Source organism: Pipistrellus kuhlii, unplaced genomic scaffold (assembly GCF_014108245.1).
Source record: "Pipistrellus kuhlii isolate mPipKuh1 unplaced genomic scaffold, mPipKuh1.p scaffold_m20_p_3, whole genome shotgun sequence".
In the NCBI taxonomy this organism is placed as follows: Eukaryota; Metazoa; Chordata; class Mammalia; order Chiroptera; family Vespertilionidae; genus Pipistrellus; species Pipistrellus kuhlii.
In genome coordinates, this window is record NW_023425529.1 from 48,205,182 (window position 1) to 48,223,033 (window position 17,852).

General features: G+C 47.6%; 1 protein-coding gene across 6 annotated transcripts in view; it reads left to right on the forward strand.

The window, feature by feature from the left end:
- RBMS2 (RNA binding motif single stranded interacting protein 2) overlaps positions 1-17,852 on the forward strand; it is a 46,925-nt gene that overhangs the window by 19,552 nt on the left and 9,521 nt on the right. For 5 of the 6 annotated variants that reach the window (XM_045588140.1, XM_045588137.1, XM_036457358.2 and 2 more), the window contains exons 2-9: positions 1,168-1,334; positions 6,477-6,535; positions 8,006-8,097; positions 9,513-9,670; positions 13,254-13,333; positions 13,467-13,576; positions 16,651-16,697; positions 16,858-16,951. In XM_045588140.1, coding sequence (XP_045444096.1) covers positions 1,192-1,334; positions 6,477-6,535; positions 8,006-8,097; positions 9,513-9,670; positions 13,254-13,333; positions 13,467-13,576; positions 16,651-16,697; positions 16,858-16,951 — 783 coding nt within the window. In that variant the 5' untranslated portion in view covers positions 1,168-1,191. The remainder of the gene's footprint in view (positions 1-1,167; positions 1,335-6,476; positions 6,536-8,005; positions 8,098-9,512; positions 9,671-13,253; positions 13,334-13,466; positions 13,577-16,650; positions 16,698-16,857; positions 16,952-17,852) is intronic. The other variant, XM_045588139.1, reaches the window with a different exon arrangement.

Genomic DNA, 17,852 nt, shown 5'->3' on the forward strand with positions numbered 1-17,852 from the left:
CTAACCACTCCCTTGCCAGCCTGATTTATGCCTGATTGCTCCCCTGCCAGCTTGATTGCTCCTAACTGCCCTCCCCTGTATGCCTGGTCACCCCTAACTGCCCTCTCCTGTATGCCTTGTTACCCCTAACGGCCCTCCCCTACAGGTTTGATCACCCCCAACTGCCCTCCTCTGCCAGCCTGATCCCCCCCAACTGCTGTCCCCTCCAGGCCTGAGTCCTCCACAACTGCCCTTCCCTGCAGGCCCAGTTGTCCCCAACTTCCCTCCTCTGCTGGCCTGGTCACCCCTAACTGCCCTCCCCTGAAGGTTTGATCACCTCAACTGCTCTCCCTTGTAATCTTGGTCCCTCCCAACTGCCCTCCCTTGCTGGCCATCTTGTGGTAGCCATCTTTGTCCACATGGGGGCAGGATCTTTGACCACATGGGGCAGGCATCTTGTGGGTTGGAGTGATGGTCAATCTGCATATTACTCTTTTATTAGATAGGATAGAGGCCTGGTGCATGGGTGGGGCCAGCTGGTTTGCCCTGAAGAGTGTCCTGGATCAGGGTGGGGGTTCCCATGGGGCGTGAGGTGGCCTGAGCGAAGGGCCTGTGGTGGTTTGCAGGCTGGCCACACCCCTTGGCAACCCAAGGGGAGGGCCTGGTATCTGGAATTTATTTATCTTCTATAATTGAAAATATGTAGCCTTGAGGGAGGCCAGGGCTGGCCAGGAAGCTTGGTTTCCTCCATCACTGGGGAAACCCAAGCCTCCTGCTGGCTCCATGGCCGTAGCCATCTTGGTTGGGCTAATTTGCATACTCACTCCTGATTGGCTTGTGGGCGTGGCTTGTGAGCATAGGGAAGGTATGGTCAATTTGCTTGTTTCTCTTTTATTAGTATAATATATAAATATATAGATAGATAGATAAATAGATAGATAGATTAAGAAAAGGGAGAGAGAGAAAGAAACATCAGTGATGAGACAGAATCATCGATCTTCTGCCTCCTGCATGCCCCCTACTGGAGATCGAGCCTGAAACCCAGCATGTGCCCTTGACCAGAATTGAACCCAGGATCCTTCAGTCCGCAGGCCAGGGTGAAATCGTTCTTTCCAAGGTGCCCGGGTGTTCCTCTCTAACGTCTGCTTGTACAGTCCTTTTGGCCTCTGTTCCTATGCTTCCTTGCAGTCATATGTGTTGTTGTCTCAGCAGATGGCACCACCTAGTCCAAGCAGCAGTGCACCCAACAGCAGCAGTGGGAGCAACGGGAACGACCAACTGAGCAAAACCAACCTCTACATCCGGGGTTTGCAACCAGGCACTACTGACCAGGACCTTGTCAAGCTGTGCCAGTCGTAAGTTGGGGTATGTGTGGGTAGGCTTCCCAGGACAGCATAGCGTTGGTGATACTGGCTTGTTGCCAGATACTCTTATCCTGAAATACAATATTATTTTGCTTCTACTCCATAGTCACAGGTTTCTCAGCAGCCCCTCTGAAAGAAATCCCACCTGCTACTAACATATAAGACCTCTGTGTTTCTCTGGAAAGCCAGGATCATGCTGGCTTTTTAAGCCTAGTGTATGACTGTTTCTAGCAAATATCTCGAATTAATAGTCTTGGTGGAAAGATTCCTCCTATCCCTACACCTTGAATAGAAATATTCAGTATCTCCAAAGGTATAGATGAGAAGGCAGTGAGGGATATAAGAAAGTGGGACTAGTTAATTGAATGATATACTTCAAAGAGTTTCTGCTGCTAGAGATATAGCCAGTGCACCATAGAAGCCCTCAAAGTGGTGGATAAAGAAGGTGGAGAAAGAGGCAGTCACTTTGCATCTTCCCTCTGAAGACATTCGGGGTTCTTCAGAGCAGACTGAGTCACGAGATGGAGATAACTGTTACGGAATCAGCCTCGTTAAGAATCCTGGGGAAGTTGCCAGTGTGTGGAAACGCCAGTTCATTTCCTTTAGGCAGGAAAGTATGTTTTAAATAATACGGAGGGAAAGTCTGGGGATGGAGTGGGAATATGAATGGGGAGAAGAAAAGCGGAACTTTGGCAAGTGCATGGTAGGAGAAAAATCGGAACCTTCGATTATGTAGATGTACCATTTTTAAAAACTTGGTTTTGAAGTGTCACAAGTGCCCGGAAAAACACACAGACCCTAATTTTAATGTGTTCTTTTCCCGGCCTCCAGTGGAACCGTCTCATCTCAAACAGAACACTGCCAACGCTTCCAAGCCCGCCTCCCGTTTCCATCTCCTTCCCACCCCACAGGTGCCACCTCAGTGTGAAGTGCTGCTCTGAGCTTTGCACGCCTTTTGGTGCAGGAGTGCACGCCTTTGTGCTGTGCCTATACCTATGAGTAAAATCGCATTTGTTCAGCTTCTGTTGCTATTGCTGAGCCATCTCCTGAAGGGGTTGCAGTAACTCTGACTCCCACAGCCATGCATGTACGTCCAGTGCTCCAAGTCCTAGAGAAGCAGCACGTTCTTCCACTCCACAAACCCCTTACCCTTCGGATGCCGTCTGCCAATCACATGGATGTTTTTGTTAGCACCAGACCACACACATTCAACCCCTGCAGGCTAGATGTGTGTATAAAACGGGATCCTTTAGCTCAGCTCACCTTGCTAGGAAGGTATTTCAATGGCCCTTCGTCTAGGACCAGTAATGTTTTGGGGGAATGCAGATTGGCAGGAATGTTGGCTGACAGGGAAAAGATTATCTTATCAGTCTAGTTCCTTCATTCTGCACTTTGTGTTTCTTGTCCTGGCTACACTGTGCTACAAAACCTCCTCATTCCACACGACAGAGGAAGAGCTCAGTTCCACTTCCCTATACGCACTTTCAGACATTCATCTCGCCCTTCCCAGCAGCGGCCCTGCCTTGTGGGTGTCTGAGGGCTGAGAAGAGTCAGGGTCAGCATGGAGGACGGCACTGAGGAGTCCGGAGGGGACTGTGGAGAAGTGGCAAGGGGGCAGGGGCAGCAGGGTGCTGGCTGAGTGATGAGGAAGGGAGGCTGGGAAGAGCAGGGGCGGGCGCTGTGCGCTGTTAGACCTTTCTGGGAAGGGTGTTTCCCAAGCGCAGAAGGACGTCCTGCCTTTGTCCCAGTTGTCTCTCTCAGGCTGCAGGGGAAGTACAAGCGGCGGCTCCTGAGCCCTGGAGGGTGGGAAGGAGAGCGGCGTGGAGTCCGGACTGGAGCTCGGGTGCTCCTGGAGGGGCTCCGTCTGAGGAGGAAGCGGCAGGAGTGGCTCAGGCTGCCAGCTGCCTGGAAAGTCTGAGCTCAGCCTCCGGCTCTCAGACCACAGCCAGCTCCACCCTGGGGCCTCCGCAGGGATAGCAGCATGCGTGTCCTCTGGCCTAGTCTCATGCAGCTCTTCCTTTGCCTAAATTTGGGAAAGAATCCAAGTATGTAGTCCTGAAGAGCTAGGATCACCCCCCCCCCGCCCCATTTTAATGTGTTCTTTTCCCGGCCTCCAGGGCATTGCTTAGCTTATTCTTCCTAACCCATTGGTTCCAGTAAAACAGTCAGTGAGAGGTGGCCAAGGGGCGGGACAAACACATCCACATCCTGCGAGCTTCAGGGACGGGAAGAGGGGCAGGAAAACGCTCCTTCGGGATACTGGTCTTACAGTCAGTCCCGGAGAAGCATTTTTAGTTAAATCTCATACTTGTAACTTTGCTAGTCTTATCTGTTCCCTCTTTAATATTCTTACCTGCCTGGAGTGGGACGGAGAGACTTTTCTAGTGGGACGCGTCTCGTCTAATCCCCGACGTGGGACACCCCGCTCTGCTGCCAAAGCGTGCTCTTCCAGAATGCTGAGAACATGACTGTCCTGTAAATAGAGGCGGACACATGCCAAAGATTTACTCCCGTCAGTGGTGAGGGAGCCAGCAGGATGGTAAAACGAGTTCCAAAAGCATCTGAGGGGCCGCGTATTTTCAAGTCCTGAAAAAAGGACGGTGGCGTAAGATTGCTGGGTCACATATCCCAGAGAACAATAAAGCAGGGACCGTTGGGACTTTCTTTCCTGCTGGACAGAAACTATTTGCATATCTCTGGATAAACATCCACAGTCAGTATGCATCCTCACTGAGCCTGGGCCCCCATCAGCAGTAAACAGTAAATGAAGCAACTCATTCGGTGATGAAATATACCTTGGGTGGGCCTTTTATTGTATTTTTTTTTAATATGTATTTTTATTGAATTCAGAGAGGAAGGGAGAGGGAGGGAGATAGAAACATCAGTGATGAGAGAGAATCATGGATGGGCTGCTTCCTGCATGACTCTCCACTGGAAAGTGAGCCCATAGAACTGGGCGGTGCTCTGACTGGGAATCAAACTTGTGATCCCCTGGTTCTTAGGTTGATGCTCAACCACTGCACTGAGCTATGGCAGCTGGGCTTGAGTGGGCCTTTTAGACAATATTCCAGAATGATGTTGAAAGGATATGCAATCATTTTGCCTCATCATCAAATTTTGGATAATTTTCTTTCCTTTTTTTTTTTTTTTTTTTTTTTTTGTTAATCCTCACCTGAGGATATTTTTCTATTGATTTTTAGAAAGAATGGAAGGGAAAGAGACAGACAGACAGACAGACAGAGAAACATCAATGTGAGAGAGACACATCGATTGGTTGCCTTTGCACACACCCCTATCAGGGCTGGGTAATGAGCCTGCAACCAAGGTACATGCCCTCGACCAGATCAAACCCAGGGACCCTTCAGTCCATAAACCGATGCTATTTCCACTGAGCCAAACCGACCAGGACTGAATAATTTTCTCACCTGGTCGTGTGCCCATTCCCTCCTAACACACTCAAATCTTGACAATGAGAAATAGAAGTTTTAGAACACGGTAAAGCAGGAGAGCCATTGCAGTAGATTAAAGTTGAGGTCACTTGAATACAATAACAGTGACAGCAGTTAAGAGTTTTTACGTGTTTGCCATATTCATGAACTCATTTCCTGTTCCCAACAGTCCTATTTCTGTTTTACAGACGGTGAGACTGAGGCACAGAAAGGTTAAATGGCTTGTCCAAGATCACACGTAGCTTCAAAGAGGCAGAACCAGGATCTGAGCATAAGAAATCCGGTTTAGGTTGGCCTTCGATCAGCAGAGGGATAGGGAACTGGGTATCAGAGGAGATAACTGTAGGTTTTTCACAGGAGGAACTGTGTTTGTCCAAAAGAGGATAAGTAACATCAAGGATTGCTTTTAGTTCTTAGAAGTTCCTGCAACGTGTGTGTTGCCAAACTTCTCTCCTGGGAAGACAGTGATCTCTTTCTAACCAGTGTCTGAGTCTTAGATGGAGAAGAAGAGAGAAGTGTGTTGGACTACATTGCCTTATTTCTTGTGGGTACCTTTGGGAATTAGGCGCTCTATGATAAGTCTCACATTTTATTTATTTATTTTTCTTCCTTTTATTTATTTATTTATTTATTTAATAAATTTTTATTGTTCATGTTATTACAAATGTTCCTTCCCCCCCCCATCCATTGCTCTCCTCCACCAGGTTCCCACCCCACCCTCTGCCTCTTCTCCACCCCCCATTGTCCTCATCCATAGGTGCACAGTTTATGTTCAGTCTCTTCCCACATCTTCCTATCCCCTTTTCCCCAAGAATCGTCAGTTCACTCCCCTTCCATACCTCTGATTCTATTATATTCAACAGTTAATATTGTTCATCAGATTTTTTTTTAATTTCCTTGGTTTTTAGATTCACTTGTTGATAGTTACATATTTGTTGTTCATAATTTTTATCTCTATTTACTTTCTCTTCCGAAGAACCCCCTTCAGCAATTCATATAATTCTGGTTTGGTGGTGATGAACTCCTTTAGCTTTTTTTTTTATTAGTGAAGCTCTTTATCTGGCCTTCGATTCTGAGTGATAGCTTTGCTGGGTAGCTGCGCGCCTCCGGGACCTCCTTTCGCTGCTCCCCCGGGGTTCCGCCTTACAGCCCAGCTCCCTATGGATGAGCCTGGGTTCCCTAGAACTGGGGTTCAGAGCAGTCAGAACTGGGGCCCAGCACAGTCAGAGCTTTTATCTCCTTCCCGCTAGGGAAAGCCAGCCAGGCATTCAGCCGCCCCGCCCCTCCTCTCCGGCTCCGTCCTCTCCGCGCACCGTGTGTCCGTACTTCAGGCTTTTACAGCTCCTCCGCGCTTCCTTCTGGTTTTCTCCTTGCTTCTCGCTGTAGAATTTCCAGTCAGTCGACTTTCCTGTAGTTCTGGGTAATGTCCATTTTATATTTTAGTTGTATTTTATTGAAATTGTTGTGTGCGGCTGCGGCTAGGTGTTTACCTGTGCAGCCATCTTGGATTCTCCCCAAGTCTCACATTTTAAATGCATCTTCTCTTTCCTGTTATTAAGGCTTGGGTAGGATCGGTTGTCGTAGTGGGAGTGGAGAAGGGCCTGGGTTCATCCAGATGTCTCATTCTCTGTCCTTTCCTACACACCTGCCCCCGATGATCACTTTGCGTTTTCTTCTCCCTTAGCTATGGCAAGATCGTCTCCACGAAGGCCATATTGGACAAGACCACAAACAAATGCAAAGGTGAGAGAGAGCTGTCCTCGGTGATGGAGAGCAGCTGCCAGTGAGCCCATCCCTCGTCTCTGCCCTTTACTGCTGCAAGTCCCTAGTACCCAAGACCAGAGAGGAATCTGAGAGGTGTTCAGACTTAAAAGACCAGCAGAGCCCTAGCCAGGTAGCTCAGTTGGTTAGAGCATCGTCCTGATAGGCCAAGGTTGCCAGTTTGATTCCCGGTCAGGGCACATACAAGAGTTAACCAATGTATGCATAAATAAGTGGAACAGCAAACCCATATTTCTCTCTTCCTCCCTCTCTTCCCACTCTCTCTCTCTCTCTCTCTAAAAATCAACCATTAAGAGTGTTTTAAGACTAGCAGATATTTAGACTCTTTGGTGACCAGAAAGCTAGAGCTGCAGATGCTATTTTGGGGGCCTAAGGCTAGAAGTGTGCACAAAAGTCTTGGGGTCCCTTGGGCTTACTTAGACCCTCATGTTCCCCTGGATGGGGTGGTGTTTATGGGTAGGAGTGATTATTTCCCTTCAGCAAAGCATTGTAAATGCTTTCTGGTGGTGGTGGTGGGGCGGATGACTCGGTAGGTATTCTTTGGGGAGGATTAATAGTTCTGATGGGTTTTGAGCAATTTTAGGTGGAGGTGTAAAAATTGTAGGAGAGGAAAGGTGTGAAGGTTGAAGTGGAGAATGGCTTCTTCGTGGTTATCTGCCATGAAGAGGCTGTACTCACACCTGGCCCATGTGGCTCAGTGGTTGAGCATCCGCCTATGAACTAGGAGGTCACGGTTTGATTCCCCACCAGGGCATATGCTTGGGTTGTGGGCTCGATCCCCAGTAGGGGGTGTGTAGGAAGCAGCCAACCAATGACTCACTCTGATCATTGATGTTTTTCTCTCTCTCCCTTTCTCTTTCTCTCTGAAATCAATAAGACTATATAATTTTTAAAAAGAGGCTGTATTCCCATGCCTAGCAACCTGGGGTGTGGCTAGAAGAGAGGAAGGGTGTTAGTTTAAGAAGCCAGAGCCGGGTGCTGTGGATTATTAGAGGAGCCTCCTCCCTGTAACCTCATCTTTGTTGAGAGCGGGAGAAAGCCAAGGACACAAGGACCTCATTGCCCTGAGCACGCTGAGCTTTACGGAAACCGAAATTGCCCAGCAATGTGTGGCTCAGTGGTTGTATGTTAAGCCTTGAACCAAGAGGTCATGGGTTCCATTCCCGGTCAGGGCACATGCCCGGGTTTGGGGCTCCGTCCCCAGCAGGAGGTGTGCAGGAGGCAGCTAATCATGTGATGATTCTCTCTCATCATTGATATTTCTCTCTCTCCCTCTCCCTTCCTCTCAGAAATCAATAAAGACATACCTGAAACCTCCCTACCACTTCGGTTACCTGGGTCAGAACCTTCCTCTGCCCCTGAAGAGCCAGGGCCTCCTAAACCCTCCCCCCCTCCCCCTCCCCCCCGCAACTGATGCTGCTTCCATTCCAGGCTACGGCTTTGTGGACTTTGACAGCCCTTCAGCCGCGCAGAAGGCCGTGACAGCACTGAAGGCCAGTGGTGTCCAGGCACAGATGGCAAAGGTAAGGGAGGGTGCTGCCCGGGTCTTTCCCTCCAAGGGGTTGTGGTGAGCACGAGACTCACTTCCAAGGTTTCCAGGGCCTGAGAGCCCTGGTGCTGACGGGCAAAGGCCCCCTGCAGGGATCTGTCACTCTGTCTGGCCACAGGCAGTCTGGGCTAGGGACCCGTTAGCACCCCTGGGCTGCTGGAGGAAGACGGGCAGGCAGCTCTGTCCAGGATTATAGGCAGGCAGGAGGTCCCTTCCTCCCACGTCTCCCCGTCTCCCCATCCCCACCCGGTTCCGCACTCCCTACCACACAGCTTGTGGGAGTTTTGCAACATTCTCTGAAGAAGCCAGTTGTGCATCTCAGCATTCCGAACAATGCGTTCCGCCTCCCAGCGCTGCTCCCTGGGCGGGTGGCTCTGTGGTGGGGCGTGGGGGGAAGGAGACCTTCCTCCTCAGATCCGCCTGGAGCTTCTCCTTCCATCTGGGACTAGGAATCCGCGTGCTCTCGGGTGGCGCTGCCCCTGGCCTGTCTGAGGTCGCTGTGAATCCTGGGTGGTGCTGATGAGGCCAGGCTGCAGCCACCCTTTCCTATAATGAAAGACAACGGGAGGCCCAAAGGGAACGGCCGGAGAGGGACTGAGTTGTTGTGACCCACAATCCAGAGCAGAGTGGCTGCTTCAACTCTTAAAAACGCAGCTATGGGAGGCGGTGCCCCTGCCTACGCTCTGCAGCAGGGCTCTCCCGCCTCTTCCTCCTGCAGAAAAGCCTGACGGCGGGTGTGGGACTCTGCAGAGCCCCTGTGAGACAGAGCTTTCCCTCCCGGGGACCAGGGGCGACCGTGTGGCCCTCTGTGCAGCCCCAGCACATTGCCTCCCGTCCTCCTCCTCCCCTCTCCCCTCTCCCTGCTTTCCCGCTTTCCCTCCTCCGGGAATGAGCAGGCATTCCTGCTCCGAGGAGTCTGCTGTGGCCGGAAAGGGGGGCGGGGGGGGGGGAGGATTACTCAAAACAATCCAGCCGGGCGAACAAGGCGGTCCAAGGGAATCCAGCCTCTGGGACCGGCTGCTGGGGAGGAGGAGTGCTGCTCTGCCAAGTTCTTAAAGCGACAGCCAGCACTTTATCAAAGACTGGTATTAGGGGCTTGTACGGTACTAATGATATTGAATTGGCTTTCTCTCTCCCTCCCTCTCTCTCTCAATCTCTCTTCTCTCTCTCTCTCTCTCTCTCTCTCTCTCTCTCTCTCTCTCTCTCTCTCTTTGGGGGTGGGATTTGGGCTCAATATACAACCATGGTAGTAGGACTAGGGGTTTGTGACAAACAGTTAAGATTGGCTTTGTTTATGTGGGGCCTTCCTGTTACCTTTTTTTCTGAGATACTATTTTGTGGACGAAGGCTGAGATGTTGCGCTTCATTTTCTCTCTCTTATTTCCCTAGCAACAGGAGCAGGACCCCACAAATTTATACATATCAAACCTCCCGCTGTCGATGGATGAGCAAGAGCTGGAGGGAATGCTGAAGCCCTTTGGCCAAGTGATCTCCACTCGGATCCTCCGAGACACCAGTGGGGCCAGCAGAGGGGTCGGCTTTGCGAGGTGAGGGGTGCCCAGCGTGGGGACTGACGTGGTTAATGAAGAACGTCACAGAGCCGTGCCCCCCTTGCCCACAAGGGAAACGTCCATTGGTGGTGTTACCGGGAAGTTCCGGCTGCCTGTCACCGTGTCAGGGTGAATCATATGGGGCGTTTGCTGAGAAGGTGAGCCAACAAGAAGACAGGGTGCTCACCAGCATCAGATCTCGCCTCCTAGCACGGTGCAGGGGACAGGGTTATGTAGGGGAAGGGGCGAGGGTGAAGCCAGGAATGGACGTCAGCTATTATCGGTTAGTCATCAGGCGATGAGGTGATGTTTTGACTCCTGATGGGTTAGCCTGACCATGCTTATTGGTTCTGCTTGCCAGATTCACAGCTGAGTCACCTCCCTGATCACTTTACACAAGCATTGAAAAGGAAACTTAAGAAAAACTTAACCCCCTAAAGCCCCTTAATCACATATAAGAAATGTAACCCCCTATTCACATACTAATAAGTATATGTGTTCTAAGATTTAAAATAATATGATTATCTTTCAGATTCAGGTGCTCTCTATCAGATGATAGGTCCTCCCTATCAATAGAAAATCAAGTTTATTTAATTGTAGGTCACAATACTAAAAAGTTCAAGCCCCTAGTCCTTGTCCTTTCCCCACTACTTTCTGCTTTTCTAGCCTTTATTCCTTTGCTCCAGACCCAAGCAGAATAAAATAATTCTGCATCTTCTAATAGACTTAATGTCACTGGTGCTGTACAAGCCCATGAAGCAAGTGTTCCATATCTTCTTATTGTCTCATTTAGTCATCACTACAGCCCCGTGAAATGTGAGCTCCCCGTGTTGTAGGTAAGGAAACCAAAGTTCCCAAGATGAAGTGACTTGTCCCCGGGGTCCCAGGAGTGGGTGGGAGAAGCAGAGCCCCAATACTGCTGGCCTCCAGGTCAGTTAGGATGACGTGGAAGAGCTACCTTCAGATCTGTGGAGAGACCTAGATTCTGGAACCAGCTCTGCCACTCACTGTCCACCTGATAGCAGACCTTTATGAGTCTTGGTCGACTCTGGAGATGGATTCATTATTTTTAAATATATTTTTTAATTGACTTCAGAGAGGAAGGGAGAGGGAGAAAGAGATAGAACATCAATGATGAGAGAAAATCATTGATCGACTGCCTCCTACATGCCCCCCACTGGGGATGGAGGCCGCAACCCCGGTAGGTGCCCTGACCAGGAATCAAACCGTGACCTCCTAGTTCATAGGTCAACACTCAGCCACTGAGCCTTGCCAGCTGGGCTGCGGAGATTGATTTCGATGAGTGATTTTCCTGTGGTGTTCCCTAGCGCTGCTGAGCTCTCCAGAGTAGGTGTCATTGGTGGAGGGCACCAGCTTCCCCTGTCCTATTTAGGAAATGGTTCTGCTTTCTTCTTCTTCTTCTTCTTCTTCTTCTTCTTCTTCTTCTTCGTCGTCGTCGTCGTCGTCGTCGTCTTCTTCTTCTTCTTCTTTTAAATATATTTTATTGATTTTTTACAGAGAGGAGAGAGGGATAGAGAGCTAGAGATGCCGATGAGAGAGAAACATCGACCAGCTGCCTCTTGCACACCCCCTACCAGGAATGTGCCCGCAACCAATGTACATGCCCTTGACCGGAATTGAACCTGAGACCTTTCAGTCCGCAGACCAACGCTCTACCACTGAGCCAAACCGCTTCGGCTTCTTCTTCTTTAAATTGATTTCAAAGAGGAGGGAGAGTGGAAAAAAGATAGAAACATCAATGCAGAGAGAGACTCAATCAGCTGCCTCCTGCATGCCTCCTACAGGGAATCGAGCCCATAACCAGGGCATGTGCCCTTGACCAGAATCGAACCCAGGACCCTTCAATCCCTTCAGTCTGCAGGTCGACACTCTATGCCCTGAGAATCAAACCAGCAGCCTTTCAGTGCATGGGGCAGCACCCAAGCAGCTGAGCCACACCGGCCAGGGTGGAGATTAGAAGAGATTTATTAAAATAGGGATTCTGTGAATTCATTTTGAATCCTTTGCCAAGAACCAGAGTAATCTATCAACAAAATTGATTTTTTTAAATGTGTCAATTGATAATTTGCAGAGTCCTCCAGCTTATGAGAGTGTCTGACATACAAAAAAAAAAAAAAAAAAAAATATTGTAACTCATTTACCACTGCCTTATTTTGAGTTTGGGGAGCGTGTGAAGGAAATTAAGAGGAGTGACTGTGAGAGGGGGCGTGAGCTTTGGTCATTACTGATCATGACCCGTCCCCCAGGCAGGTCAGTTTTAGGAAAAAGTTTACAAGAATGTTGAGGTTCTGGAAGTGATTCTCTTGAAACTCTGTGCCTGCGCGCCCTTTTTCTATCGCTTTGGCCCTAACCCTGTCTATTGCTGTTTCCTCCTACAGACTCATGAAACCTTAAGCCTAAGGAATAGGAGTAACCCCGCTGAAGACTTCTGCTCTAGGATACCTAACGTGGTTTTCTCTAACACATTCCATTTGAGGCCTTTTATACTGACCACCGTCATGGGAATGGTTTATGCTTTTAGTGGCTATTGGCATGGAAAATACAGTGAGACTTTACGGAAAGAGGGCAGGATACTGTACCTTGTATTTTATGGGGCCCTTACAATTCTTAGGACACATTTAGATATATTATCTTATTCGATCTGTACAATCCTGTGTGGTAGGGTAGATGGATCATTCCTCTAAAGCGGAAATGATTCAAAGGGGTTTTGTGAATGGCCTAACCCCGTGGTCATCAAACTGCGGCTCGCGAGCCGCATGCGGCTCTTTGGTCCCTTGAGTGTGGCTCTTCCACAAAATGCCACGGCCCGGGTGAGCTTATTTTGAAGAAGTGGCATTAGAAGAAGTTTAAGTTTTAAAAAATTTGGCTCTCGAAAGAAATTTCAATCGTTGTACTAATGACATTTGGCTCTCTTGACTAATGAGTTTGCCAACCACTGGCCAAACCCATAGAGCTTTGGGAGATGAACAGGAGCTGGAGTCTAGATGTTCTGTCCTCTTTCCCCAGCAAGATACTTCAACTCACATAGTTCCCATTGTTTTTCCTATCACTGTGGGCCCTCAACCTGTCTTATTACTGTTTCCTCCCACAGACGCATGAAACTTTAATGAATAGCTAATTATACCTTGATAAGTAACCAGAAGCAAAAATAAATATTGGAAAATTCTTAGCTTGTGAAGTTTTATCAGAATGAGGGAACAATTTCCATTGGAAGTTTGTAATAAAAAAGTCATAGTAACAGCCTCTGTTTATTGTGTTCTTCTTTATGAACCAGACACAATCGTAGGCCCAGCCATCAGTATCTGCCTGGAACATGTATTCGTAGCTCAAAGACCTCCATGTTCCTCTCAGGACTCCTCTGGGAACCAGATGAGAGAACCTTCGTTAGAAGCTGGGATTGCCTCTTCTTAATATCTTGAATTTGTGTGGAGGAAACCTGTGTTTTGTAGTCACAACCGTTAGGGCATCAGTGGGACGAGGGACTGGGGCATTCTTTTTTATCGGAGGGAGCACTCAGATCCTGGAGAAGCTAGAGCCTAACCCCTCTTGTGCTCCTCAGGATGGAATCCACAGAGAAGTGTGAAGCCATCATCACCCACTTTAACGGAAAATATATTAAGACACCCCCTGGAGTGCCAGGTGAGGCATCTGGGAATCGGGCTGACAGGGCCACAGGTGTTACTTGCAGGGAAGATCGGGAGGAGTTTTGCGTGAGTGTGAGTGAGGTAAGGGAGGTGGGACTCAGTCACCTGTCTGCTTTCTCTCTTGGTAGCCCCATCAGATCCGTTGCTTTGCAAATTCGCTGATGGTGGTCCAAAGAAAAGACAGAATCCAGGAAAATTTGTGCAGAATGGACGGGCCTGGCCAAGGAATGGAGACATGGTAAGAGGACCTCTGAGGACATTAAAATGGAATGGAAATTACCATGGCCTGATTGCTGTGGGCTTAGATGGCAAGTTTGAGAGCTACAGTTTGTAACTGAGGAGCTGAATACTAACATGCTCTTCAGTGTGGGTCTTGAGTGGGATTTTGCAGCCTGCACAACCAGAAAAACTCTAGAACAGCTTGACCAGACTTCACTTAATTTTTTTTTTTTTTTTTTTTTTTTAGAGAGAGAGGAATAGAAAGGTATATATAGAGAGAAACATTGATGAGAGAGGAACATCACTGATTGGCTGCCTCCTGCATGTCCCCTACTGGGATCAAGCCTGAAACAGGGCATGTGCCCTGACTAGGAATCAAACCAGTGACCACTTGGTTCCTGGGTTGATGCTTAACTGCTGAACCACATGGGCTGGGCTGTCCAGACTTCACTTTACTCATTCCCACCCTTGACATTCTGGCCTTGCTCCTACTCTTTTTTCTTTTTTTTTTAAATAAATCTTTATTGTTCATATTATTACAATTGTTCCTCTTTTTTCCCCCCATAGCTCCCCTCCACCCGGTTCCCACCCCACCTTCTGCCCTTACCCCCCTCCCCTACTGTCTTCATCCATAGATGTACAATTTTTATCCAGTCTCTTTCCATACCCCCTAAACCCCCTTCCCCCTGAGAATTGTCATTCCACTCCATTTCTATGCCCCTGATTCAATTCTCCAGTTTATTCACTTGATTTTTAGATTCACTTGTTGACAGATCTGTATTTGTTGTCACTTTGTTGTCCATATTTTTATTTTTATCTTTACCTTTTTCTTCTTCTTCCTCTTCTTGAAGAATACCTTTCAGCATTTCATATAGTACTTTTGGCAGTGATGAACTCCTTTAGCTTTTTCTTATCTGTGAAGCTCTTTATCTAACCTTCAATTCTGAATGATAGCTTTGCTGGGTAAGTAATCTTGGTTGTAGGTTCTTGCTGTTTATCACTTTGAATATTTCTTGCCACTCCCATCTGGCCTGTATAGTTTCTGTTGAGAAATCAGCTGACAATCATATGGGTGTTCCCTTATAGGTAACAGTTTTTTTCTTGCTGCTTTTAATATACTCTCTTTGTCTTTTGCTCTTGGCATTTTAATTATGATGTGTCTTGGTGTGGTCCTCTTTGGATTCCTTTTGTTCAGGGTTCTCTGTGCTTCCTGGACTTGTAAGTCTATTTCTTTCACTAGGTAGGGGAAGTTTTTGGTTATTTCTTCAAATAGGTTTCAATATCTTGCTCTCTCTCTTCTTCTGGCACCTCCATAATTTGGATGTTGGTATGCTTGAAGTAGTCCTAGAGGCTCCTTACACTTCATATTTTTGGATTCTTTTTTCTTTTTGCTTTTCTAGTTGGGTGATTTTTGCTTCTTGGTATTTCAAATATTTGACTTGAGTCTTGCGATCCTCTAGTTTGCTGTTGGATCTCTGTATATTATTTTTTATTTCAGTCAATGTATGCTTAATTTCCAGTTCATCCTTTTTCATATCCTCGAGGGTCTCACTAAATTTATCAGCGGTTTCCAGAAAATTCTTGAAAAACCTTATAACCGTGGTTTTGAATTCTATATCCAGTAGTTTGCTTTCCTCCATTTCTTTCATTTGTGAACTGTTTCTTTGTCTCCACATTTTGGCTGCTTCCCTGAGTTGATAGAGTGACTTTGTGTGCTAGGTGTCCTATAGGGCCCAGTGGCTCAGCCTCCCCAGTTACCTGAGGTGGACACTCTTGGTGCACTCCTTTGTGGGCTGTGTGCTCAGTTTGTTGTAGTTAAGCCTTGGTTGTTGTTGGTATCACTGGGAGGAATTGACCTCCAGGCCAGTTGGCTGTGAGGATCAGCTGTGTCTATGATGGGAGAACTTCTGTGCTGGAGACACCCTTATGGGGCAAGACTTGCTTCAATGGGGCTTTGACGCTCACTGAGTCTGCCCCCTGAGTGTGTCCCTTATGGATCTGAGGAGTTGTAATCTGGATGGTTTCACTTTGACCACTGGGAGATCCAAGGAGGTTCAAATTTAGCCTCTGCCTGAGGCCACCCAGCAGGAGCTATGAAAAGATCTACAGATTCCTCTTCTTTGTTTGGGGTTTGGAGGTGCCCAAATAAGGCCCAACTGTGAAGCAATGAAAGCTGCTGTGGGTCCTTGGGCCTTCTTTCAGAGGCTCTGGGGCTCTCTGACTCAGCTGCAGTTTGTTAGGTAATTTTAAGTTGCAAAGCACCAGGCCATTCATATGCAAAAGCCTCTGCACACAGCTTGGATGGGGCAGGGTCTCAGGGCGGAGCAAACAGCTATGGCTGACCCTCAGTCCTGCCCTAAGAGGCCCCCAGGTCTCAGAGTCCCTCAGTAATCGCTGTAAGCACCTCTGAGAGAAAGCTGCCCTTGAGTTCCACTCACTGCCAGACAGTCCAGTTTCTCCGCATATGAGCCTGGGTCCCCATAGTCTCGTCCGGAACTGGAGTTCAGAGCAATTGGGAGCCCGTGTCTACTTGCAGATTGAAAAAGCCAGCCATATGCTCAGTTGCCAGCCCTCTTCGCATGCACACGCGCCTCCATACCTCTGCACTTTACTTCCACAGCTCCTCTGGGTCTCAGGGTGCTTTTCTCTTCCCTTCTAGTTGTATAATTTCCACTCAGCCAGCCTTGCTGTGGTTCCAGATGATGTCAGTTTTGTCTTTTAGTTGTTTTTTTGTTTTTGTTTTTTTTAATATATTTTATTGATTTTTTACAGAGAGGAAGAGAGAGGGATAGAGAGCTAGAAACATCGATGAGAGAGAACATTGATCAGCTGCTTCTTGCACCCCCCCCCCCCACTGGGGATGTGCCTGCAACCAAGGTACATGCCCTTGACTGGAATCGAACCCAGGACCTTTCAGTCCGCAGGCTGATGCTCTATCCACTGAGCCAAACCGGTTTCGGCTTAGTTGTAGTTTTGAAGTGGTCATGGGAGGCAGCAATTTCAGATGTTTACCTATGTCGCCATCTTGGTTTCTCCTTGCTCCTATTCTTATTCAGGGGCTTACAGTATGACTGCTGTGTACTTTCTTTATAGGGTGGTGTGGCCTTGACTTATGACCCCTCCACAGCTCTTCAGAATGGGTAAGGGTGTTTTATATATTCAGGCCAACTCATAATGACAATAGCCTGTGTCCAGATGTTTCATCTTGAGGTCATCTGTGGGAAGTGGCTGTGTCTATCAGTGGGGGCCCTTTCTTCCTGATTGCCTATGGCTCCTCACTGATGAGGTTCCTTCCTGCAGGTTCTACCCAGCTCCTTATAACATCACTCCCAACAGGATGCTCACTCAGTCTGCACTCTCCCCATACCTGCCGTCTCCTGTGTCTTCCTATCAGGTATGTACATGCCCAAAAGGTGCAGTGATTTTCCCTGACCTTGTGTTTTAGGTAAAGGAATATAATGCTGGAAAGTATTTGTTGTTTTGTTTGTTTTTCCTTTGTATGTATTGCCACAAATAACATTACACAAAAGTGTAACATGTGATCACACTACTTACATGTAGACTAGTGTAAAAGCATCCTCTTACTCTCTGTCTACTACCCCACAAGTAAATCCATGTTAATTTCCTAATGTTTTCTATGTTTTTCTTCATGGGCATAGATACATATGTATATGGTTTTTGGAAGCCATTATTTTACAAAGAAGTTGATCATATCAAATATATTTTTCATACTTTACTCTTCTTACTTAATAGTATCTTAAACCAGTGATTCTCAAAGTGCAGTTGCTAGACCAGCAGTGTCAGCACCACCTGGGAATTTTTAGAAACACAAATTCTGGACTCCCCCCCAGATCTACTGAATTAGAAAATGGTGATGGGCCCCAGCAATCTGAGTGATTCTCAGAAGCCGTCTGGGTGATTCTGATGCCACTAATGATGATATCTCTGTTCTAATCATTTCCTTTTCTAATAGCTGCATTATATTTCATGCTGGAGATACACCAGAATTCCTCATCTATACCCCAGTGAAGGTCATTCACTTGGATTTCAATGTTGTTGGGTTTTTGTTTGTTTGTTTTTGGTACAAATAACACTTCGATAAGCATCCTTGTGACTAAACACCTTGTGCTCTATTTCACCTATGAGTGCCTTTATTTATAGGGACTGGAGTCTGAGGAATACAATTGCTAGTTTGAATTTATGGACTTTTCGTTTCATAAATGTCCCCAGATTGCTTTTCACAAGGGCTGTATCAATGCATGCTTCCAGTCACGGTGAATGAGAGTACCTGTTTC